Source organism: Schistocerca nitens, chromosome 4 (assembly GCF_023898315.1).
Source record: "Schistocerca nitens isolate TAMUIC-IGC-003100 chromosome 4, iqSchNite1.1, whole genome shotgun sequence".
NCBI classification, from domain to species: Eukaryota; Metazoa; Arthropoda; class Insecta; order Orthoptera; family Acrididae; genus Schistocerca; species Schistocerca nitens.
Genome location: NC_064617.1, coordinates 922,850,282 through 922,874,146, shown reverse-complemented (window position 1 = coordinate 922,874,146; position 23,865 = coordinate 922,850,282). Strand labels below are relative to the sequence as shown.

Here is a 23,865-nt window from a genome sequence, read left to right as displayed (position 1 = left end):
TTGCCGGCTGAGTACAATCCGCCAACGACCGGATGACGACGAATGGAAGCCTACTAGGAAGATAGAAGAGCAGATCATTGTCCAGGGCTGACTTAGACAGGGAACGTCATTTAGAGAACTCTTAGAAGTGAACAGATAGTTGCTGTAAATGCCATTTGCTGTGTACTGTGAAGTTTACCTACGATTATTTGCACTTAGCCATGGAAGTCCTTTTTTTGTGTTATATTGCATGCAGTGTTGCAGACTTCATGATTCAACAAGTCACAAAGATAAGTCTATCTTTTAACTCATTTGCGTAACTTTGGCAGTAAGTTTGTTGGAGTGCTGTAGAACCTTCGTACTCCTATCCCCAGTGTGTAATAGTGGCAGGGAGAAATTGTCTTAGTGGTGTACTGCACCAGAAGCCATTTCGCGAACTCACAAACTCTGTCTACCGTAACAACAGTGGCAACTCAGTCTTCATAGTACCTAGCGACGAGGCCTTTACAAAATTGGTGACGAAGGTTTACAGAATTAGTTACCTCTGAGACTGGATGTGATGAGATGATGATGGTCAAGAATGCTTTTAAGGCAACAAAGACACCATTGTCAACAATGCACTGAGTTTGAACGAGGTCATGTAACAGGGCTGCGAGAAGCTAAATTTTCCTTCTGTAGTATTCCAGAAAGACTTGGCAGGAATGTGGCCTCTGTACACAATTGCTGGCAGTGGTGGTGAGGAGAATGTACAGTTGCAAGATCATCAGGCTTATTATGGCCATGTGGCAGTACCGAGATTGGAGACCATCATGTCAGGCTTATGGCTCTGGTGCGTCATACTACATCTGCAGGAGCACTGACGCAATGAACTGTTACTTCGAGGATAGCTCTGAGCCGTACGCACTATAGTGTGCATTCTACTGACCTCAAACTATCACCATTTGCGACTTAAGTGGTGTAAAGCGAGAACTCATTGGAAGGCACAGTGGAGGTCTGTCATGTTTCTGATAAAAACTGTTTCTGCCTCAGTGCCACTGATGGCCATATGTGGATTAGGTGGAGGCTAGTTGTGAGTCTGCAACCAACCTGCCTGTGTGCTAGACACAATGGACCTACACCTGGAGTGGGCTGTCATTTTGTATGACAACAGGAACACACTCATGGTTATTCCATACACTCTGAATGAAAATTTGTACATCAGTCTGGTGATTTGTCCTGTTGTGCTGCTGTTTATAACAGCATTCCAGTAGTTGTTTTCCAACAGCATAACACTTGCCCACATATCGCTGTTGCAACCTAGTATGGCTAGTGTGTCGACATGTTGCCTTGGCCTGCTCAGTCACCAGATCTGTTTCCAGTCGAACAGACATGGGACGTCACCGAATGACAACTCCAAAATCATCCATAAACAGTATTAACTACCCCTCGCACCAGGCATGGAACTTAACACCACAAACTGCATTCAGCACTGTACCACACAATGCTTGCATGTTTGCATGCAACAGTTGGGGTGTTTACACTGGTAATTAATGTACCACATTTGAAATTTGCAGTAGCTTATTCCATGCTTACATTAACTTGTGATCTTGCAATGTTAATCACTTAAATATGTTACTAGACAAATGTATTGCTGAAATTTCATCACTCTACATTAATTATTTTTTGATGTTGCAATTTTTTCCCTATCAGTGTGTATTGCATACATCTCGTCTTTCCCCCTCTTTCTGTCCATCTCATCCATTGCCTGCTGATCCCTCACTCTGTGCGTCTTCTGCTCCCCTCTCACTGTGCATCTACTCCTCCTTCCTCTCACCATCACCGAGCAAGGTGGCGCAGTGATTAGCACACTGGTCTCGCATTCGGGAGGACGACGGTTCAATCCTGCGTCCGGCCATCCTGATTTAGGTTTTCCGTGATTTCCCTAAATCGCTCCAGGCAAATGCCGGGATAGTTCCTTTGAAAGGACACGGCCGAATTCCTTCCCCGTCCTTCCCTAATCCGATGAGACCGATGACCTCATAGTTTGATCTTTTCCCCCAAACCAACCAACCAACCAACCTCTCACCGTCCATCTCATCCTGTCCCTGCCCCCCTCCTCTCTCTCTCTCTCTCTCTCTCTCTCTCTCTCTCTCTCTCTCTCTCTCTCTCTCTCTCTCTCTACATATATTATTAACTTTTCTGATGTTAGTTTCACGTATTGACATGTTCCGTGACCATGGAGATTTGCTCCTCAATTTGAGCCTCCAGAACTATATGTACACATATCGCTTACTTAACAAAAATTAATAATGATACACATAAAGTAGACATTGTGTGTAATTTCTTGCTTTTGAGCCAGGTAACTAGCAAAATGCAGTTGAAAATAAGCAAATTTATCAATACCATTCTGTACGTTTAGCATATGAGCAAAAAATAATTCGGAAAATATTATTTTCCATGCTTCCATCAGGTCAATACACACCCGTTTGAGTGATGTAATCAACAGTCCACAATGCTTTCTTCCACTGATCCATAGACCAGTGACACCATCATTTGTAGCACTGTGCATTTATTGGTGATTAGTGGCTTCTGAGCAGCAGCATGGTTATGAAATTAAATTCTGACCAATGAACTTGATCTTCAATATTCTCTGCTGCTTTGTTCTGTTTATTTAATGATTCGGATGTTAGCTTGCTTTGCATACTTTTACTACTTTCTGTCATAAGGACTTATCTTCTGAAGCAATGTATCTAAAGAAAATGAAGTATTTGTTCTACAAAAGTGACTAGTAAAAATATTTGATAAATTACATAAATGCACATCTTGGAAAACCCTCTTCACATAACTTAGAATCCTTATATTACTTGCTAGAACTTAGGTTTTTAATGATTCTCATGTCTTACAGTAAAAATGAGTCTGAGCTGTAATTTATATGACCACAATAGGAGGTATAACAAGTTTCTGTAGCCTTCTTTTGAAAGCTGATTTATCTGCCCAGATAACTATGTAAACACAATCACTAGATTACTACTTTCGGCAATATGGATTCCTATCCTCAGGTCTATAAAAAGAAAATAAGTCAATGTTACAGATTTACAGTCAAAAAATAAATGTTGTAGGGGATACACAAAAGCTCAATGCAAAAACCATACCCATAAAACTAGGCAGTGATAGTTACATCATACAATGCTTACACCACTTTCTCACATGAGGGCTATACAGTATGCTGTAAAATAACAATTCTCATAAAATTCTGCTCATATGGACAGATGCAATCCATTGACAACATATGATAATGAAAGCCTCTCATATATATGTCCTTTTTTCCCCCTAAGGTAAGTCTTTCCGCTCCCGGGATTGGCATGACTCCTTACCCTCTCCCTTAAAACCCACATCCTTTTGTCTTTCCCTCTCCTTCCCTCTTTCCTGATGAACCGTTGGTTGCGAAAGCTTGAATTTTGTGTCTATGTTTGTGTTTGTGTGTCTATCGACCTGCCAGTGCTTTCGTATGAAGTCACATCATCCTTGTTTTTATATATATATATATATATATATATATATATATATATATATATATATATATATATATATATATATATATATAGGGAAACATTCCACATGGGAAAAATATATCTAAAAACAAAGATGATGTGACTTACCGAACGAAAGCGCTGGCAGGTCGATAGACACACAAACACACACACAAAATTAAAGCTTTCGCAACAAACTGTTGCCTCATCAGGAAAGAGGGAAGGAGAGGGAAAGACATCATCTTTGTGAGTCTTTCCCTCTCCTTCCCTCTTTCCTGATGAGGCAACAGTTTGTTGTGAAAGCTTGAATTTTGTGTGTGTGTTTGTGTTTGTTTGTTTGTGTGTCTATCGACCTGCCAGCGCTTTCGTTCGGCAAGTCACATCATCTTTGTTTTTATATATATACAAAGATGATGTGACTTACCAAACGAAAGCGCTGGCACGTCGATAGACTCACAAACACAAACAAACATACACACAAAATTCAAGCTTTCGCAACAAACTGTTGCCTCATCAGGAAAGAGGGAAGGAAAGACGAAAGGATGTGGGTTTTAAGGGAGAGGGTAAGGAGTCATTCCAATCCCGGGAGCAGAAAGACTTACCTTAGGGGGGGGGAAAAAAGGACGGGTGTACACTCGCTCGCGTGCCCGCACACACATATCCATCCGCACATACACAGACACAAGCGGACATTGGTAAAGGCAAACTCTTTGCCATTTGTTCTATTATAAAATATATACGATTTGAACAAGAACAAAACGGATACATCCCGCAGCTTGGCACTTTGTAGTATAAAGCCATGTTGGCTGTGACAGAGTAACTGATGACTGGATCTGGAGTATAACGGAAGATAGTGCTGAGAGGAACCACTAGATGCCTCTTTGCACTGCCTGACGTGAATTACATATAATGTAATAGAGCCACACTTTTGTTTAACATTGGAAGTAACAGAAGAAATGCAATATCAAAGTAGTATACACCACATGATGATAATGGCAAAGTTTACACAAATTGTATACAAAAGAAACAGCACCCTGTAAACTGTTGGGGATGGCTACCTACAGCATCACATAAAAATTAGACAATGTGTGATGTAACAGTGATGTAAAATATTCCATACCTTAAGAAGTTCATGCAATACTACATATGTACTAGAATTAGTTTTAGGGGAAAACTAGACAGTAGACATTTAAAGTGGTATGAATTGTGAAATAGGATTTGGCCTCATTGGTCAGTTTCACTGCAAGCAAAGGATGATAATTAACAGCAATACAATAAGAAATTGTAAACGAAGTCCCTGCATAATGTAGGACATAAATATAAAATACAATTCCTGTATAAAATATTTTACTACAAATATGTACCAATATAAAACTACATATAAAAAATAACTTTTATTTTTTACTTTTTTATTTTCTCATTCTTTACAACAATCTTCCATTACTGTACGAGTTAAATGGTGGTTGATTTACAGCCATTAGACACCACTTCTAAGAATACATAGAAGATTATATAAGAGGGAAGTTAACATAAGTTACACTTACCAGCCGACTATGTTAAGTAACAGCAGTGATAGTTTTTCACATCCTACATCAGTTAGAATGAACAGCAAAATATTATTTTATGTGTAGTATTCACATTGTATCTGTGAGTATTCATGAGCTTATGACTTGTGTATGTATCAGTACCCTGTATTATAAGTATTATGTTGTTGTTATTGTCATAAGATCTATGATTTATGTAACACCTGTTGATACAGAGGCATTATGTAAATCACAATATTACCTTCGTAATGTGCTAACAATTTGATGAAATCTGAATACCCTCCTTACCTCAAGGCTTGGTTATACATTACATCTCAAGAGTGGTGTACTAATAATAAATCTGACTGACTGTCAATGGAAAACATTGGCTTCATCCTTGAAGCAACCACATGTTGCTGTCATCCATAAACAATGTAGACTTTATAAGTAGCAAGGATGGACTAATGACAATATTATGAAAAGGATAGTAGTTAATTGCTATATATCGGAGATGCTAAGTCACAGATAGGCAAGTAAGCTTTCAGCCAAAAATGCCTTCATCAGAAATAAACTACATGCATATACACACTCATGCAAACACAACTCACACATGACCACAGTCTCTGGCTGCTGAGGCCTTTTATTTCTAATGAAGGCCTTTTTGGCTGAAAGCTTACTTGCTGACAGTCTTCTTGTTGTGCCTATATGCAACTTGGCATCTCTGCTCTATGGTGAGTAGCAACTATCCTTTTCATAATTGTGGAAATGCTACTAAAGTGTACAAAACTGTTTGCCTTAACTCAGCTACTAATCTTTAGGTTATTGGCAGTTGCTCGTATTTTATTGTAGTGAGGTTGGTAATGGAACTATGATTACAAGAATCCTTGGGCCAGCACGCTGTTACGATGTAGCTCAAGGTTTAAGCCAGAGTACTCAAGTTACGAATATTAAAAATCTTCCAAGGACATCGAAGTAGGATAGTTGTAACCACATGGGCATAGGCTTCACAACGAACAGCACGTAAAGCACTACTTGGTAGGTAGTGTGAAGTCTGAATCAGGCCCACCATGAGGCCTAAATAACCTCCCAAACCAGTATAAATGATAAAAATATATATACAGAAAACTGGGAGAATGTTCTTTCCAGATACTTCTCTGTTGTAGGACATCATAACAAACTTAATCTTATCTTTGTTCTCATCCTGTATGTGGCTGTTATTGGTCCTTCATAATCTGCTCTGTTTGAGCTTATTGCAGATATTAGTTACTGTGTTTTCGTAGTATCCATTTGTGATAGCTATTTGTTTAATTGTGGCTACCTCCCTTTTTAATCAATGGATAACATAAGCAATCTGTGTTATACTGTGGATAGAAGATGAAACTAAGTTACAATATGAATATTAAATATAAAATAAATATTTTGCTGTTCATTCTGACTGATGTAGGATGTGAAAATGAGGTATCATTGCTGTTATATAACATAGTCAGCTGATAAGTGTAACCTATGTTAACTTCCAACGTAAATAGTCTTACTAACAAGGGAACCTCCCCATCACCCCCCCCCCCCCCCTCAGATTTAGTTATAAGTTGGCACAGTGGATAGGCCTTGAAAAACTGAACAAAGATCAATCGAGAAAACAGGAAGACATTGTGTGGAACTATGAAAAAATAAGCAAAATATACAAACCGAGTAGTCCATGTGCAACATATGCAACATCAAGGAAACCGTACGCGCAGTAGCGCCGTGGTCCGGTGGTTAGCGTGAGCAGCTACGGAGCAAGAGGTCCTTGGTTCAAGTCTTCCCTCAAGTGAAAAATTTACTCCTTTATTTTCGCAAAGTTATGATCTGTCCATTCGTTCATTGACGTCACTGTTCACTGTAATAAGTTTAGTGTCTGTTTTGCGACCGCACCGCAAAACCGTGCAATTAGTAGACGAGAGGACGTGCCTCTCCAATGGGAACCGAAAACATTTGATCGCAAGGCCGTAGGTCAACCGATTCCTCCACAGGAAAACGCGTCTGATATATTCTATATGACACTGGTGACGGCATGTGCATCACATGACAGGAATATGTTGTCGACTCACATAACTTGTACACTTGGCGAATGGATAAAAAGATTCTTCTACCTTGCCCGATTTAGGTTTTCTTGTGGATGTGATAATCACTCCCAAAAAACTGATGAAAACATAATAGTTTGTCACATAAACTGAAAATAAAATATTAAACTTTTCACTCGAGGTAAGACTTGAACCAAGGACCTCTCGTTCCGCAGCTGCTCACGCTAACCACGGGACCACGGCGCTCCTGTGCTCAAACTATCCTTTATGTTGCCTATCTTCCGCATGGACTACTCAGTTTACATATTTTGCTCATTTTTTCATAGTTCCGCACAACTTCTTCCTGTTTTCTCGATTGATGTGTGTTCAGTTGGTCAAGGCCTATCCACTGTGCCAATTTATAACTAAATCTGAGGGGGGGTGCGATGGGGAGGTTCCCTTGTAAGCATTCTCAGAAGTGGTGTCTAACAGCTGCAAACCAACCGCCATTTTACTCATACACTGAGGGAAGATTGTTGTAAAGAAGGACAAAATAAAAAAGTAAAAGGTATATTTTGTATGTAGTTTCATATTGGTACATATTTGTAGTAGAAAATGTTTTATACGTGAACTGTATTTTATATTTCTATCCTAAATTTTGTGAGGGTTTGGTATAAAATTTCTTACTGTATTGCTGTTAATTGTCATGCTCCACTTGCAGTGAAACTGACCAGTAAGGTCAAATCCTATTTCATAAATCTTTAAATGTTGACTGTCTAGCTTCCCCTAAAACTAATTCTAGGACATATACTATGTGATCAAAAGTATCCGTACACTTGGCTGAAAACGACTTAAAAGTTTGTGTCACCCTCTATTGGTAATGCTGGAATTCATTATGGTGTTGGCCCACTCTTAGCCTTGATGGAAGTTTCCACTCTCGCTGTTATATGTTCAATCAGGTGCTGGAAGGTTTCTTGGGAAATGACAAACCATTCTTCACGGAGTGCCGCACTGAGGAGAGGTATCGATTTTTGGTTGGTGAGGCATGGCACAAAGTCGGCATTCCAAATCATCCCAAAGGGGTTCTATAGGATTCAGGATAGGGCTCTGCGCAGGCCAGCCCATTACAGGGATGTCATTGTCGTGTAACCACTCTGCCACCGGCCATGCATTACGAACAGGTGCTCGGTCATGTTGAAAGATGCAGTTGCCATCCTGTAATTGCACTTAAACAGTGGGAAGCAAGAAGGTGCTTAAAACATCAATGTAGGCCTTTGCTGTGATAGTTCCACACGAAACAACATAGGGTACAAGCCCCCTCCATGAAAAACACGATCACATCATAACACCGCTGCCTCCAAATTTTACTGCTGGCACAGCGCACGCTGGCAAATAGCGTTCACTGGGCATTCGCCATAACACACTCTGTCATCAGATCACTACATGGTGTACTGTGATTTGTCACTCCATGTAACGTTTTTCCACTGTTCAATCATCCAATGTTTATGCTCCTTACACCAAGCGAGTCGTCATTTGGCATTTACCGGTGCGATGTGTGGCTTATGAACAGCTGCTTGACCATAAAACGCATGTTTTCTCACCTCCTGCCTAACTGTCATAGTACTTGCAGTGGATCCTGATGCAGTTTGGATTTCCTGTGTGATGGTCTGGACAGATGTCTGCCTATTATACATTACAACCCTCTTCAACTGTTGGCAGTCTCTGTCAATCAACAGATGAAGTCGGCCTGTACGCTTTTGTGCTGTACATGTCCCTTTATGTTTCCACTTCACTATCACATTGGAAACAGTGGACCTAGAGATATTTAGGAGTATGGAAATCTCACATACGGACGTATGACAAGAGTGACAATCACCTGGTCATATTCGAAGTCTGTAAGTTCCGCGGAGCGCCCCGTTCTGCTCTCCCACAATGTCTAATGACTACTGATGTCACGAATATGGAGTACCTGGCAGTAAGTGGCAGCACAATGCACCTAATATGAAAAATATGTTTTTTGGTGGTATCCGGATACTTTTGATCATATAATGCATGTTGTATTGCATGAACTTCATAATGTATGGAAAATTTTATATCACTGTTACATCACAAATTGTCCAGTTTTTATCTGATGGTGTAGGTAGGCATCCATGACAGTTTACGGAATGCTATTTCTTTTGTATAGTTTGTGTAAACTTTGCCATTATTATTATTATTATGTGGTGTATACTACTTTGATGTTACATTTCTTCTGTTACTTCCAATGTTAAACAAAAGTATGGGCCTATTACATTAGTTGTAATGACATCAGGCAGTGCAAAGTGGCATCTAGTGGTTCCTCTCAGCACTATCTTCTGTTATACTCCAGATCCAGTCATCAGTTACTCTTGTCACAGCCATCATGGCTTTATACTACAAAGGGCCAAGATGTGGGATGTATCTGTCTTGCTTGTGTTCAAATTGCACATATTTTATAATAGTAGAACAACTGACATGTCATTGTAATGCCTTAACTCTTTTATAGTATGTTTCTATTAAAAAAAATTTTATATGTGAGAGGTATTCATTATTATATGTTGTCATTGGATTGTATCCACCCATATGAATAGAATTTCGTGAGAATTGTTATTTTACAGCATATTATGTAGTCCTCAGGTGAGAGAGTGGTGTAATCATTGAATGATGTAGCTACCACTTCTTAGTTTTATGGGTATGTAATTTCACTGAGCTGTTGTGTATGCCGTACAACATTTATTTTTTGACTGTAAGCCTGTAACATCGGCATATTTTCTTTTTATAGTTTTCAGGTTGGCAATCCATATTGCTCAAACTAGTAATCCAGTGATTGTGTTTACAGTGCAACCTTGGCAAACAAATTGGTTTTTCGAAAGACAACAACAACACAAAATTATAGATCACCTCCTTTACTGATTGATCATGTCAGGTAACCATTACAAAAGTTTTCATTTACACTTTGCATTCCTGTATAGAGATAAGAATGGGATTCTACTCTCTAGTCAAAAAGATACAACAGTCTCCCATCAGAAATAACTCCAGAAATAGGGAATGCCAACAAATTAAAAGAAAATTAAAAACTTTACCCATAAACATGCTTAAGCATGTTGCTAATGGGATTATCTACATATTGTAAATAAGTAAACAGTTATTAACCTGTGTCTAAACTGGAATGGTTAATAAATTTAAAAATTTCAAAGCCTTTGCTCCATTGCCAGGTGATATTTTTGTTCTTATCTCAGCAGTATCATTTTCAGGAAAGCAATGATGTACACTATAAAAATATTGAAATTTATATCTGTGTTTGTAACAGCTTTTGATGGATTGACAAATTAGTACACTTCTTATGAGGTAGCATACTTGAAATTTTTTTTGTTCTTTGTAGAGAACTCAGTCTCTGAATGTCTCATCCACCCAGTTTTACAAGCTGTACCAAACATGTTACAAAGTACAGCATGTTCCATTTAGCTGATGACAGCCTGTGCAGCGCTGTAGATCCAAACAGCAAGTGCTCCATTGACTGGCGACCAGACGCTGTGTCGCCCATCACTGCTGCAGTACATGACTACGTTTAAAATATAAGCAAATAAATTTTGTACTCACCCATGTCATGCAAGGGGATGCTGGAACAGCTTGCCATTATTTTCCATGCATTTCTGACATCTACTCAAGAAATTTTTAATCACATGATGTAATTCTCTCTGAGATATTGATTTAATTGATTCACAGATATTATCCTTGAGTTCCTGTATCACATGAGGATTTGTTGTGTACACTTTGCTCATCACTGCACGCCACAAACAGAAATCACATGGAGTTAAATCAGTACCTCTAGAGGGCCAGATATTATTACTAATTACTCTTTCATTGAGCACATTGTGAATCCTGTTGAAAAACTGCGAAGCTTCATTCTCTTTCACTCAGCGAATTAAAGAACAGTCACAAAATGTTTTTCATGTGTCTTTCACTTGTAACTGTCATTAAAGAAATAGGCCTATTATTTTGTCACCACTAACTGCACACAACACTCCTATTTTATGGTTATGAAGAGGTTCCTCAAGAAGTACAACAGGTCTATCTGTGCTCCAATGTCAACAGTTTTGGGAGTTACCATACCTGTGTGAATGGTACCAAGTCTCGTCTGAAAACAGAATGCGGTAAGGATCCATTTCACAGTCATGCACTTGTTTTAAAACCCATTCGCAAAATTTAACCCTGTGCGTAGGATCACCAGGTTGAAGTTCTTGTACTACTGATACTTCATAGGGCCTTAGCCCAAGCATCTTAGCACCTCTTCGTACAGAGGTGTATGATATTTGTTTGCTGCAAAAGATGTCTAAGAGACATTTTGGGGAATTTTCCAGATGGTATGCAGTGTCATCGATATGAACTTCTGTGGGCACTGTACGTTGTCATTTACACTTCTTGTCTTGAACACTTCCCATTTCATGAAATTTATTCACTAATGTGTGAACTGCATCACAGCTCGGAACTTGAGCACCTGGAAACTTGTGTTCAATCTTTGAACAGTGCGAGCAGACTCTGTACGCACATACGAATTGTAAATAAACACTCCTTGTGAAATTGAATAATACACTCTTGCCATTGTTGCATTTGCGAACTTCATTGTTACACTCGTGATGCCTGTTTCATTGCTCAAATTACACTGGCCAACAAGACACCTATGTCTGTACAGTCTTTAGGCTAAAACCCGCAAAAAAAGTGGGGGGCGGGGGGCAATTGTGCGATCCTGTGGGACCCACTTGACCAACAGGCGCGGCTTCTGTGGCTGGCCTGCAATACTCTGGGCAGGTGGTCATCAGATAAATGGAACACCCTGTATGTTGCTTCTACTGGCCTTTTGACATAGTTCTTTGTCCGCTGTGAACTGTGAACCTTGCTGAGACTTGGGTGCCTCAGTGATACAGATAACTATTGTAGATGCAACCACAATGGAGGAATAGGCCAGGCTAAATTATGGTTCCTGAAGAGAAACAGCCTTTTCAGAAGTTGGAGGGGCTACTGTTCGGCCTAATGACAGTAGCATCCCTTTGGATAAAATATTCAGGAGGTAAAATAGTCCCCCATTCGGATCTCCTAATTGGGACTACACAGGAGGATGTCATGATTAGGAAAAATAACTGTCAGTCTATGGATCAGAGTGTGGAATATTAGATACCTTATTTAGGTAGGTAGGTTAGAGAATTTAAAAGGGAAATGTGTAGGTTAAATTTAGATGTTGTGAGAAATTAGTGAAGTGTGGCAACAGTAAAAACAGAGACTTCCGTTCAGATCAGTACAATGCTATTTATACAAAATCCAATAAGGGTAACACAGGATTAGGCCTACAGTGAATAAGAAAATAGGAAATTGGATAAGCTACTATGAACAGCACAGCAAACACATTATCATAGCCAAGGAAGACATGAAGCCAACACCCACCACAGTAGTACAGCTGTATATGCCAAGTAACTCTGCAGATGATGATGATGATGATGATGATGATGATGATGATGAAAGGATTTCTAGTGAGATAAAGGAAATTATTCAAATACTTATGAGATGAAAATTATATTGTGATGGGTGATTGGAATTTATTAGTAGGAAAAAAAAAAGAAGAGAACATGGACTGGAGAAAAGAAATGGCAGAGAAAACTGCCCGATAGAATTTTGCACAGAGCATAATTTAATCATTGCTAACATGTGGTTTCATGAATTGTGTCTTGAAAAGAGTTAATAGATGAACATCAGCAAAAGTAAAACAAGGGTAATGGAGTGTAATCAAATTCAATTAGATGATGCTGAGGAATGAGATTAGGAAATGAGAAACTAAAAGTAATAGTTTTGCTACTTGGACAGAAAAATAACTGGTGGCCAAAGTAAAGTAAAGAGGATATACGATCTAGGCTGCCAGTAGCAAGAAAAGCATTTCTGAAAGAGTGGAATTGTTACAGCTAACATAAATGTTTGTATTAGGAAGTCTTTTCTGAAGGTTATTATCTGGAATCTAGCCTTGTACAGGAGTCTGTTGTGGACAGTAAGTAGTTCCAACAAGAAGCTTTTGAATTGTGGTGATATAGAAGGTGGTTAGACTGAATAACAAACAAGGAGGTACTAAACTGAATTGGGGAAAAGATATATTTGTGGCATGACTGTACTAAAATAAGGGGTCAGTTGATATTATTCATCCTGAGGCATCAAGAAACTATTGATTTGGGGTAGTGGAAGTAAGTGTGGGGGATACAAATTGTAGGAGAAAGCCAAGGTTTGAATGCAGTTAGCAAGTTCAGTAGTTGCGCAGAGATGAAGAGACTTGCACAAGATAGACTAGCACTGAGAGCTGCATCAAACCAATAAAAAATTTTAAAAATATTTTGTGTCATGTAATATTTTGTGTCATGTAATATTTTGTGTCATGTAATATTTTGTGTCATGTAATATTTTGTGTCATGTAATATTTTGTGTCATGTAATATTTTGTGTCATGTAATATTTTGTGTCATGTAATATTTTGTGTCATGTAATATTTTGTGTCATGTAATATTTTGTGTCATGTAATATTTTGTTTTTTGTGTCATGTAATATTTTGTTTTTTGTGTCATGTAATATTTTGTTTTTTGTGTCATGTAATATTTTGTTTTTTGTGTCATGTAATATTTTGTGTCATGTAATATTTTGTATAGACACCTTTTATTAACCTGACTCGTTCCACCTCATTAAGAAGTGTCATATTCATGATCTATGGAACAAGTACTAATCTAATCTAATGTATTCAGACTGAAAACAACAATAATATGTACATAACAATAAATTTCAAAACAGGATTTGCATGTTAGTGAGACTTGTACATAGTTTACTTTACATATAAAGTACTCCAAAAGTGTGTTGCTCTGCCCATATATGTGGGGGTAGATCAATTCGAATTAGAGAATGAAGGAACAAAACCTTACAAAAAAACAAAAACAGCTTTACTGTGAAATAGAACAAACCAATAATCAAAATAAAGGAAATCTATTCAAAAGTGCACACCTGTGAAATAAAAATCTGTTACTGGGTAATTTTCAGTACTGTGTTGCTCCATTCCATGCTCAGACACTCTTTGGCACACCGTCTACAGGGTTTTTGAGGTATTACTACATGATGCTGTCCTGATCTTGGACAATGGCTGTTCTGGAGTCACGGAGGTTGTGAAGTGGTTTCCTGCAATAACATGCTGTGAGTTTCACTTTGTCCCAGGCATGCTCAATTGTTCATCTCAGTAGATACAGCACACCATTCCATTCCGTTGATTTCTGCTTCATGAAGAAATGTGTTCAGGAGATGGGCGCAAGTATGGTCCTTGTCCCAATGGTGTGCAGTCCTAAAATTACTCTCTATAGTAGTAGTGTCCACAGTGTGCTCAAAAGACGTGTGTGTCTCATCTGTCTGATGCAGCTCTTGACAGCTTGGCAATGCAGTACATATGCAGGTTGTGTTTAACTTCCAGAACAAATTGAAACTAAAATATTCACTCATTTAAAATGTCTGAAGAAAATTATTGAACTCCTTAATGGAGTTAAAGTGGAAACAGAAAATTTATGTAACATGCCTGACCTTGCTGAAGAAATGAATGGCAATTGTAGACACTTAAATGTTCAGTTTCATTCATGAAAAAACCATTTGCTGTTGATTTTGTGGGCTGGCTCTACTGTTTTACTACCACTTATAAATTAGTCAATTCATGTAGTTTGAGCTGATGGAATTGCATGAGGATGATGGGTTGAATTGAAGTGGTTCTTCAACTACTACATTTTGGATAAAGTTTCAGAAGAAAATACCTACTGACTAAAGAGTGTGCAGAGAGATTGTACTAAATTTGTGTGACCTTTTTGTATGTGAATCACTGTATTCAACACTGAAGTTCTTTTAATGTAATTATTGCTTTGAATTGATGAACAGTTAAGTGAAGTTACACAAACTGTGTTCACCAGTTGTCAACCAGTTTTCAAACAGCCACAGCAAACCTTAACACATGTAAAGCACATTACAAAAGTAATTTTTATATACTGTTGTTCAATTATGATACTTAATTAAATCTTTCTTCATTACTGTTAACAGCTAGTCTTTTCAAATCAATTGCATAAAGAGGCTTCTTCCAGTTACAATGTTAGTAGCTAACCTTGCTCTATAGTAAATAGAAGACATCTGAGATGCATACATGATAATGGACCAAAAATGGCAGAAGAAATTATCTGCAGAACACGCAGAATTGCATGCTTGAGATAGGTGTTACTATCTGGCTGCCTCCATACTTTTATATAGTGATGTTCAGCCATAGAGGAATCCTGCACTTTTTAGTGAAGATACTCTGATACCATTGTTCCAGGTTATATTCTAGCTGTTCTTGTGCTCATCTTCAAACATCACAGTTCTGGGATTTGTAGTATTACTTGTAATGGATGCCTATTTGCCAGATTGATCATGGGAGATGGTTGCATACTGTCTGGGTTGAAACAGCCCTCCCAGTTGCTTCCAAAAAGACAGCTAGCATTTCTGTCACATTCTCCGTGGTCCACATACTGGCCACAGTTCGTAGATAGCATTCGTTAGTGATTGTGGGTGACAAGTGATTTTGACGTCTTACTCACCAGTTCGATGGGTTTAATTTAATCTATTCTTGCCGTAAAATGACAACATGCACATAGTTAATGTGAAATGACCTTCCAAGGTATATTGACAGACAGTTGTGTGTACAGGCCACATTTTCCTGTACTCAGCTGAAGACACAGTCATGTTCTGAGAATGCAGGCTTACCTTTACCTTCATTAAATGTGTAGCTACATGTAGCAATTCACTGTGGTCGAAAGAGAATTCATAAAGGGGTTTCTGGACAAAACCTAAACTATGTAAGTCATGAGGGTGGTTCAAAACATTTTAGTGTGGTTTGTTTCATGAACATACTTCATTTTTTAATTACTTCACATCAGTTATGATTGTTTTATTGATACTAATTCATTATGAGCCTGATTGTCTTCCCCCAAGTTAATACATGATCTTGCATATGCAAGTAGAGGAGAGAGCTTTGAAAATATCCAATTTTTGAAAATGTAATATAATTGGATCAATAAAAAATTGACTCACCAACTGACAACAGGAAAAAACATTCATAAAAGTTGTGAAAATGTGCAAGTTTTTGGAGCCAGCAGCTCCTCCTGGCAGAATGACTGGAGCAAAAGGAAAGAGTTGGAGAAAAACGACTGGTGTGGTTTAAGAGATGTGTTTACTTGTGTCTGTGGACTATTCTGTACAATAGTATTGGACATGTTATGTTTACATGAAGTTTGAAAAATTACAAGTTTTAAAATTACACAACTAAATATATCAGTAAAAACTGGTTTCTTCAAAAATAGCCTCTAAAATACAAGCATCTAAAAAATTTAATATATGTAGATAATCACCAAAGATTAAAGTCACTTTATGCTCTCTGAATCTTTTTACATATTTCCACAGTTACATACGAAACATTACATTAATTTTTTGCTTCAGGATATTCTTCAACACTGTATGAACAAGTTTTAATCAAGCGACGTTTTATTTTATTTTTGAAAATGGACATGTTTTCTGTTATCTTTATGTAGTTTGGCAAACTGTTGTACAGAGGGCATCCTGATTTTAAAAGCTATTTGTCAGTTAATCTGAGCCATTTCCTTCAATATGATAACCATTTTTATGGGGAGAGTTACAGAAAAGTCACCCAGAACTCCAGGTCAGGTGAGCCACAATGAGAAGGAAGACTGACTGATGGGGAATTCACCAGATTAGATTTGTAAACTTGAAAGCTTAAAGGTGGAAGGGTAATAAGCAAGACAGAGATCACTGACAATACATGGATTATTTACAAAACATCATACAAGTGACTACCACCAAATTATCAGTTAGGATGAATGGGTGTAGACAGGTGGTGTGTACTAGCAACACACAATATCCTGTTGCAGATCATGCTCTACAGCCTGACAGCCATTACCTTGGTGCCTGTTTCATCACACATGCCATCTGTTTCTCTTGTCTGACACCAGTTTCTCAGAACTCCCTAATAGGTGGGAACTGGCATCACAACATGTCCTTGGTTCTCGCCACCAATCTGGCCTAAATTTTTTCGGTCTCAGCATTTATTTTCTCTCACTGTTCCTTATCTTCACTCTCTTTTGGTTTTCTGTGTCTTCTTCATTGTCTGATCTATTCCCCCCACCACCACCACCTGTCTACCACGCATAATGCACTTAGCTTTCCACTCTTATTAGCTCTTGCACCATGTGTTGTCAGTTTGTTGTCTTGCCTATTACCCTTTCTTCCACCTTTAAGCTCTCAGGTTTTCAAATAACATATCATGCAGTCCCTAACTATCAGTACTTCCTTTTCATCCCATCTGGTAAGTCTCTCCTGACCTAGATCCTGGGTGAATTTTCAAAACTCTCCCCATTTCCTAAACCTCGCCAGTTCTTCTTTCATTTCCCCTCAACCTTTCTGCCAGGAGGAGGAGCCACTGGCTCCGAAACCTTGCCCAGTTTGTATATCTTTTGTGCATGTTTTCTTGTGCTGCCATTTGGTGAGTAGATTTTTTCATCTGTCCAATTAGATTTTCAAGCAGAGGATATCTAATTTAAGTCAATTACATTCCGCTGCATATGAGGGGGGGGGGGGTTTAGGAAAGAAGTTTGTTTTGCTAAAGATCCATATAGCATTTACATATTCCTTGTCTAACTTGTGGTGTAGAATGTAATCTGACTACAGTTTTTGTTTTTTGCAAATTGAAGTGTCTAGAAACTTTGTACATTTTAGCTGTGTGTTGAATGGTCTGCGCGTTGAGCATTTTATATTTGTGTGTCCTGTGTGACACATTGGTTTCAAAAGCTGACTCGCCATATTCTTCAGTTGTAGGGCCGCAGTGTGTTCATTATATCTTATCTTCAGTGCTCTTCCTGTCTGTACAACATAGACACTGCTATCAGAAAATTATTTTGCCGACTCTCAAACTAAACTTGTGCTTCATCACTAATGATCTCACCATCACTGGAACATGAAATCCTAATCCCCTCTTCGCGTGCGCTCGTGCGCACACACACACCTGCCACCCTTTTCCTCACTTACAATGTACTACTGAAAGTGAAAGTTATATTTACTACCTTGAAAAGTTCTAGTAATCAAATTGATGACTCCACCTGTTGCTTTGTATAAATATATAAAAACAACTGTCTTTGTGTTTATTAATATGACTCTTGTTTTTCAGTGGCGGAATGGAAGAAGTGTCCACACTTCAGCAGCATCCTTAAGTGAAAACCTGTTTGTTGTAAGTATCATTGAGTTGTGCAATTGCTGTAATATTTTTGGCCACATGAAATGAATATAATGAAATGTGTCTGTTCTTATTCTCCAGCTTTCTTACTCTCTCGTTGCACCAAATATCTTTCTGAAAATCTTCCTTTCCCATCTCAATAACCAGCCCTCTTCCTTTGTATCTCTGTTGGTCCATCATGGATATGGGACAGCAGCTGGTCAAATATTTCCCAAAGAAAAACTGGCAAACTGACATATCTTTTCAGAAGATGACCAGTTTTGGTATCTCATTATTGCTCTTCAGCCATTTCATTAATGCCATCTTCAGGCCCGTAAGCACTCTATGTACAGCCTGTCAGGTATATCGATACTTGCATAACTGGAGCCATCAGTATCTGGATTCCATGAATTCGTTTTTGGAGTGTTTACTTCAAAGCTTTGACAAAAAGTTGTTTCACCTGTATCTGCTTCCAGTCCCAGCTTCTGCATCACTCCTTCTAGTTCAGCATCATTATCCTTCAAAGCTCTGATATTACTTGCAATTAATGCAACATCATCAGAATACACCACCATGTGAACCTGCTGGTTAAATATTTGTTGCCCCTGGGTTTGTTGACATTTACCAAATTACCTTCTCGAGTGCTATGTTAGAGTAGTGAGGAGATCATGTCCCCCTTCCCTACATGAAAGTCTCCTAACAAATGGTGTTCTATGCTGACCTTGTAAACAATTGCTTTGATTATCACTTCCATCAACCTCACTGATTTTAGTGGGATTTTAAAATCTTTCATATTGGAGAATCCTATTGCTGTATACTCTGTAATGTGCTTGTTTAAACCAGAGTACAACTGATGAGGTTGCTTGACATATTCATAAAATTTCTCAGCATTTGCGTCACTAAAAATATCTGATCAATAGTGGATCTATTTTTCCTAAATCCAGCCCGATAATCTCCCAGTAGTCTTTCCACACATTGTCTTCAGTAGGCTAAGATTTTAGTAAACATTGCATACATTACATCCAAGAGCAATCTCTTAGTAATTGCTGCACTCTGCTGTAATGGGCAGATTATTCCAGTGTTTCACTCCTTTGGAATATCTTCCTTTATCCACATTTCCTTTATTAAGTCATTGACAGCTGTCTCCATCTTCTTCCCCCAAATCCGTGGCATCTTCTCCTGTTGCTTTGTTGTTCTTTAAGTTTTTAGTTTCACACTTCACTTCCTTTAAGTCTGGTGGTTCAACTTCTTGCTTCTCTGCTTCTAATTCCTATTTCAAATCCAACTTCCCCCTTCCTCATTGAAGGCTTCCTTTCTGTTACCTTCCCATTTCCATCAAAGCACTCATCCTTCAGGCCACAAGTGGCCCATCGGGGCCATCTGCTCGTCGCGGCTACTTACTAATGTCCAATGCGGCTTTCGTCGCCGCCGCTCCGCTGTTGACCACCTTGTGAACTTGTCGACATTCATCATGAACAACTTTTTGCGAAGGCGCCAAACGGTAGCCGTGTTCTTCGACTTGGAGAAGGCTTATGATACCTGTTGGAGAGGAGGTATCCTCTGCACTATGCACAGGTGGGGCCTACGCGGTCGCCTGCCCCTTTTTATTGCTTCCTTTTTAACGGATCGAAAGTTTAGGGTACGTGTGGGTTCCGTATTGTCCGACGTCTTCCTCCAGGAGAACGGAGTGCCTCAGGGCTCCGTCTTGAGCGTAGCCCTTTTTGCCATCGCGATCAATCCAATTATGGATTGCATTCCATCTAATGTCTCAGGCTCTCTCTTTGTCGATGACTTCGTGATCTACTGCAGTGCCCAGAGAACATGCCTCCTGGAGCGCTGCCTTCAGCGTTGTCTAGACAGCCTCTACTCATGGAGCATGGCAAATGGCTTCCGGTTCTCTGAAGAGAAGACGGTTTGTATCAACTTTTGGCGATATAAAGCGTTCCTTCCGCCATCCTTACATCTCGGTCCCGTTGTTCTCCCTATCGTGGACACAACTAAGTTTCTAGGGCTCACGTTGGACAGGAAACTGTGTTGGTCTCCACATGTCTCTTATTTGGCGGCCCGTTGTACACGTTCCCTTAATGTCCTCAGAGTTCTTAGCGGTTCATCTTGGGGAGCGGATCGCACTGTCCTGCTTCGCTTGTATCGGTCCATAGTCCGATCGAAGCTGGATTATGGGAGCTTCGTCTACTCGTCCGCTCGGCCATCCCTCTTACGCCGGCTCAACTCCATCCACCATCGGGGGATACGTCTTGCGACCGGAGCCTTCTACACTAGTCCTGTCGAGTGTCTTTATGCTGAAGCTGCCGAGTTACCATTGACCTACCGGCGCGACGTACTGCTGTGTCGGTATGCCTGCCGGCTGTTGTCTATGCCCGACCACCGCTCTTACAAGTCCTTCTTCGCCGATTCTCTCGACCGTCAGTACAGGTTGTATGTGTCTGCCCTGCTGCCCCCCGGAGTCCGCTTCCGTCGCCTGCTTCGACAATTGGATTTTGCCCTCCCTACCACCTTCAGAGAGGGTGAGAGCCCGACACCACCTTGGCTCCAGGCTCCGGTTCGTATTTATCTCGACCTCAGCTCACTCCCGAAGGAGGGTACTCCGGCTGCAGTGTATTGCTCATGGTTTGTCGAACTTCGTGCTCGACTTGCCGGTCACACCTTTATTTACACTGATGGCTCCAAAACTGACGATGGTGTCGGCTGTGCCTTTGTCGGGGCCGCCACCTTTAAATACCGGCTCCTCAACCAATGTTCCAGCTTTACGGCCGAGCTTTTTGCTCTCCATCAGGCCGTTCAGTATGCCCGCCGCCACCGCCATTCATCGTATGTACTCTGCTCTGACTCACTCAGTGCTCTTCAGAGCCTTGGAGCTTCCTATCCGGTCCATCCCTTGATTCAACGGATACAGCAGTCCCTCCATTCTTTCGCTGATAATGGTGGTTCTGTCAGCTTTCTGTGGGTTCCCGGACATGTAGGAGTGCCTGGGAATGAGGCTGCGGATGCTGCAGCCAAGGCTGCAGTCCTCCTGCCTCGGCCAGCCTCCCATTGTGTCCCGTCATCTGACGTTCGTGGGGATGTATGTAAGAGGCTTGTGTCGTTGTGGTGGGATGCTTGGTCATCCCTCCAAGGAAACAAGCTCCGGGCAGTAAAACCGCTCCCAACTGCTTGGACAACATCCTCCCGAACATCTCGGCGCGAGGAGGTCCTTCTGACCAGGTTGCGGATTGGGCATTGCCGGTTTAGCCACCGCTACCTGCTCTCCGGTGACCCAGCCCCGCAGTGCCCTTGTGGTCAGGCATTAACAGTGCGCCATGTTTTATTGTCGTGTCCCCGTTTTAGTCAATTTCGTGTTGTCCTGTCCCTGCCATCTACTTTACCGGATGTTTTAGCTGATGACGCTCGAGCAGCTGCTCGTATTCTGCGTTTTATAACTTTAACTGGCTTGTCCAAAGACATTTAACCTTTTTACTTATTTTATCTGCATATTTGTCTGGTGTCCCCCCATCCCCTTGAGTTTTACCAGATTCCATGTGCTCTCACAACAGTGACTGGGCGCTAATGACCTCAGCAATTGAGCGCCCTTAAACCCAAACAAAAAAAAAAAAAATCTGCTCGGCGTGTAATCCTCAGCTGAGGAAGCGGATAGGAGGGGAATGTGGTCAGCACACTGCTCTCCCAGTTGTTATGATGGTTTTCTGTGACCAGACCGCTACTATTCGGTTGAGTGGCTCCTCAATTGGCATCACAAGGCTGAGTGCACCACAAAAAATGGCAACATCGCACGGTGGCCCATATGGTTCACCCGTCCAAGTGCTGGCCACACCCAACAGTGCTTAACTTCGGTTATCTGACGGGAGCCATGTATCCACTGCAGCAAGACTGTTGCCTCATTTCCATCAAGTAACTCAATAAAATACTCTTGCCATATTCCCAAAGCTTTGCTTTTATCTCCATCTTTATACTTACAGAAAACTGCTATCAATTGGTAACATGTCTTCAGTTCTCTAGATCTATCATAGAACTTGGGTATCTCATTATTGTCCCTCATTTCATGCAACTGCTGTATCTTCCTCCTTTTGTACTGCTATTTCTTCAGCCTGTGTAGCTTATTTGCTCATTTTCTCTTCTCTCTGTGAAGGGAGATGAAAATTTAATAGTCATGCATGACTGGAATTCGATAGTAGGAAAAGGAAGAGAAGGAAACGTAATAGGTGAATATGGATTGGGGGTAAGAAATGAAAGAGGAAGCCGCCTGGTAGAATTTTGCACAGAGCATAACTTAATCATAGCCAACACTTGGTTCAAGAATCATGAAAGAAGATTGTATACATGGAAGAAGCCTGGAGATACTAGAAGGTATCAGATAGATTATATAATGGCAAGACAGAGATTTAAGAACCAGATTTTAAATTGTAGGACATTTCCAGGGGCAGATGTGGACTCTGATCACAGTCTATTGTTTATGAACTGTAGATTAAAACCGAAGAAAACTGCAAAGAGGTGGGAATTTAAGGATCTGGATAAACTGACTAAACCAGTTGTTGTACAGAGTTTTAGGGAGAGCATAAGGGAACAATTGACAAGAATGGGGGAAAGAAATACTATAGAAGAAGAATAGGTAGCTTTGATTGAGGGATGAAGTAGTGAAGGCAGCAGAGGATCAAGTAGGTAAAAAGAAGAGGGCTAGTAGAAATCCTTGGGTAACAGAAGTATTGAATTTAATTGATGAAATGAGAAAATATAAAACCGCAGTAAATGCAGCAGGCAAAAAGGAATACAAACGTCTCAAAAATGAGATCGACAGGAAGTGCAAAATAGCTAAGCAGGGATGGCTAGAGGACAAATGTAAGGATGTAGAGGCTTATCTCACTAGGGGTAAGATAGATACTGCCTACAGGAACATTAGAGACCTTTGGAGAAAAGAGAACCGCTTGTATGAATATCAAGAGCTCAGATGGAAACCCAGTTCTAAGCAAAGAAGGGAAAGCAGAAAGGTAGAAGGAGTATATAGAGGGTCTATATAAGGACAATGTACTTGAGGACAATATTATGGAAATGGAAGAGGATGTAGATGAAGATGAAATGGGAGATACGATACTGCGTGAAGAGTTTGACAGAGCACTGAAAGATCTAAGTTGAAACAAGGCCCTGGGAGTAGAAAACTTTCCATTAGAACTACTGACAGCCTTGGGAGAGCCAGTCCTGACAAAACTCTACCACGGTGGTGAGCAGAATGTATGAGACAGGCGAAATACCCTCAGACTTCAAGAAGAATACAATAATTCCAATCCCAAAGAAAGCAGGTGTTGACAGATGTGAAAATTACTGAACCATCAGTTTAATAAGTCACGTCTGCAAAATACTAACACGAATTCTTTACAGACGAATGGAAAAACTGGTCGAAGCCGACCTCAGGGAAGATCAGTTTGGATTCCGTAGAAATATTGGAACACGTGAGGCAATACTGACCCTACGACTTATCTT

The 23,865-nt window shown here is 40.0% G+C and overlaps 1 protein-coding gene across 1 annotated transcript in view; it reads left to right on the top strand.

The window, feature by feature from the left end:
- LOC126253549 (probable NADH dehydrogenase [ubiquinone] flavoprotein 2, mitochondrial) overlaps positions 1-23,865 on the top strand; it is a 66,304-nt gene that overhangs the window by 5,504 nt on the left and 36,935 nt on the right. Inside the window, exon 2 of the mRNA XM_049954955.1 lies at positions 18,331-18,390. Coding sequence (XP_049810912.1) covers positions 18,331-18,390 — 60 coding nt within the window. The remainder of the gene's footprint in view (positions 1-18,330; positions 18,391-23,865) is intronic.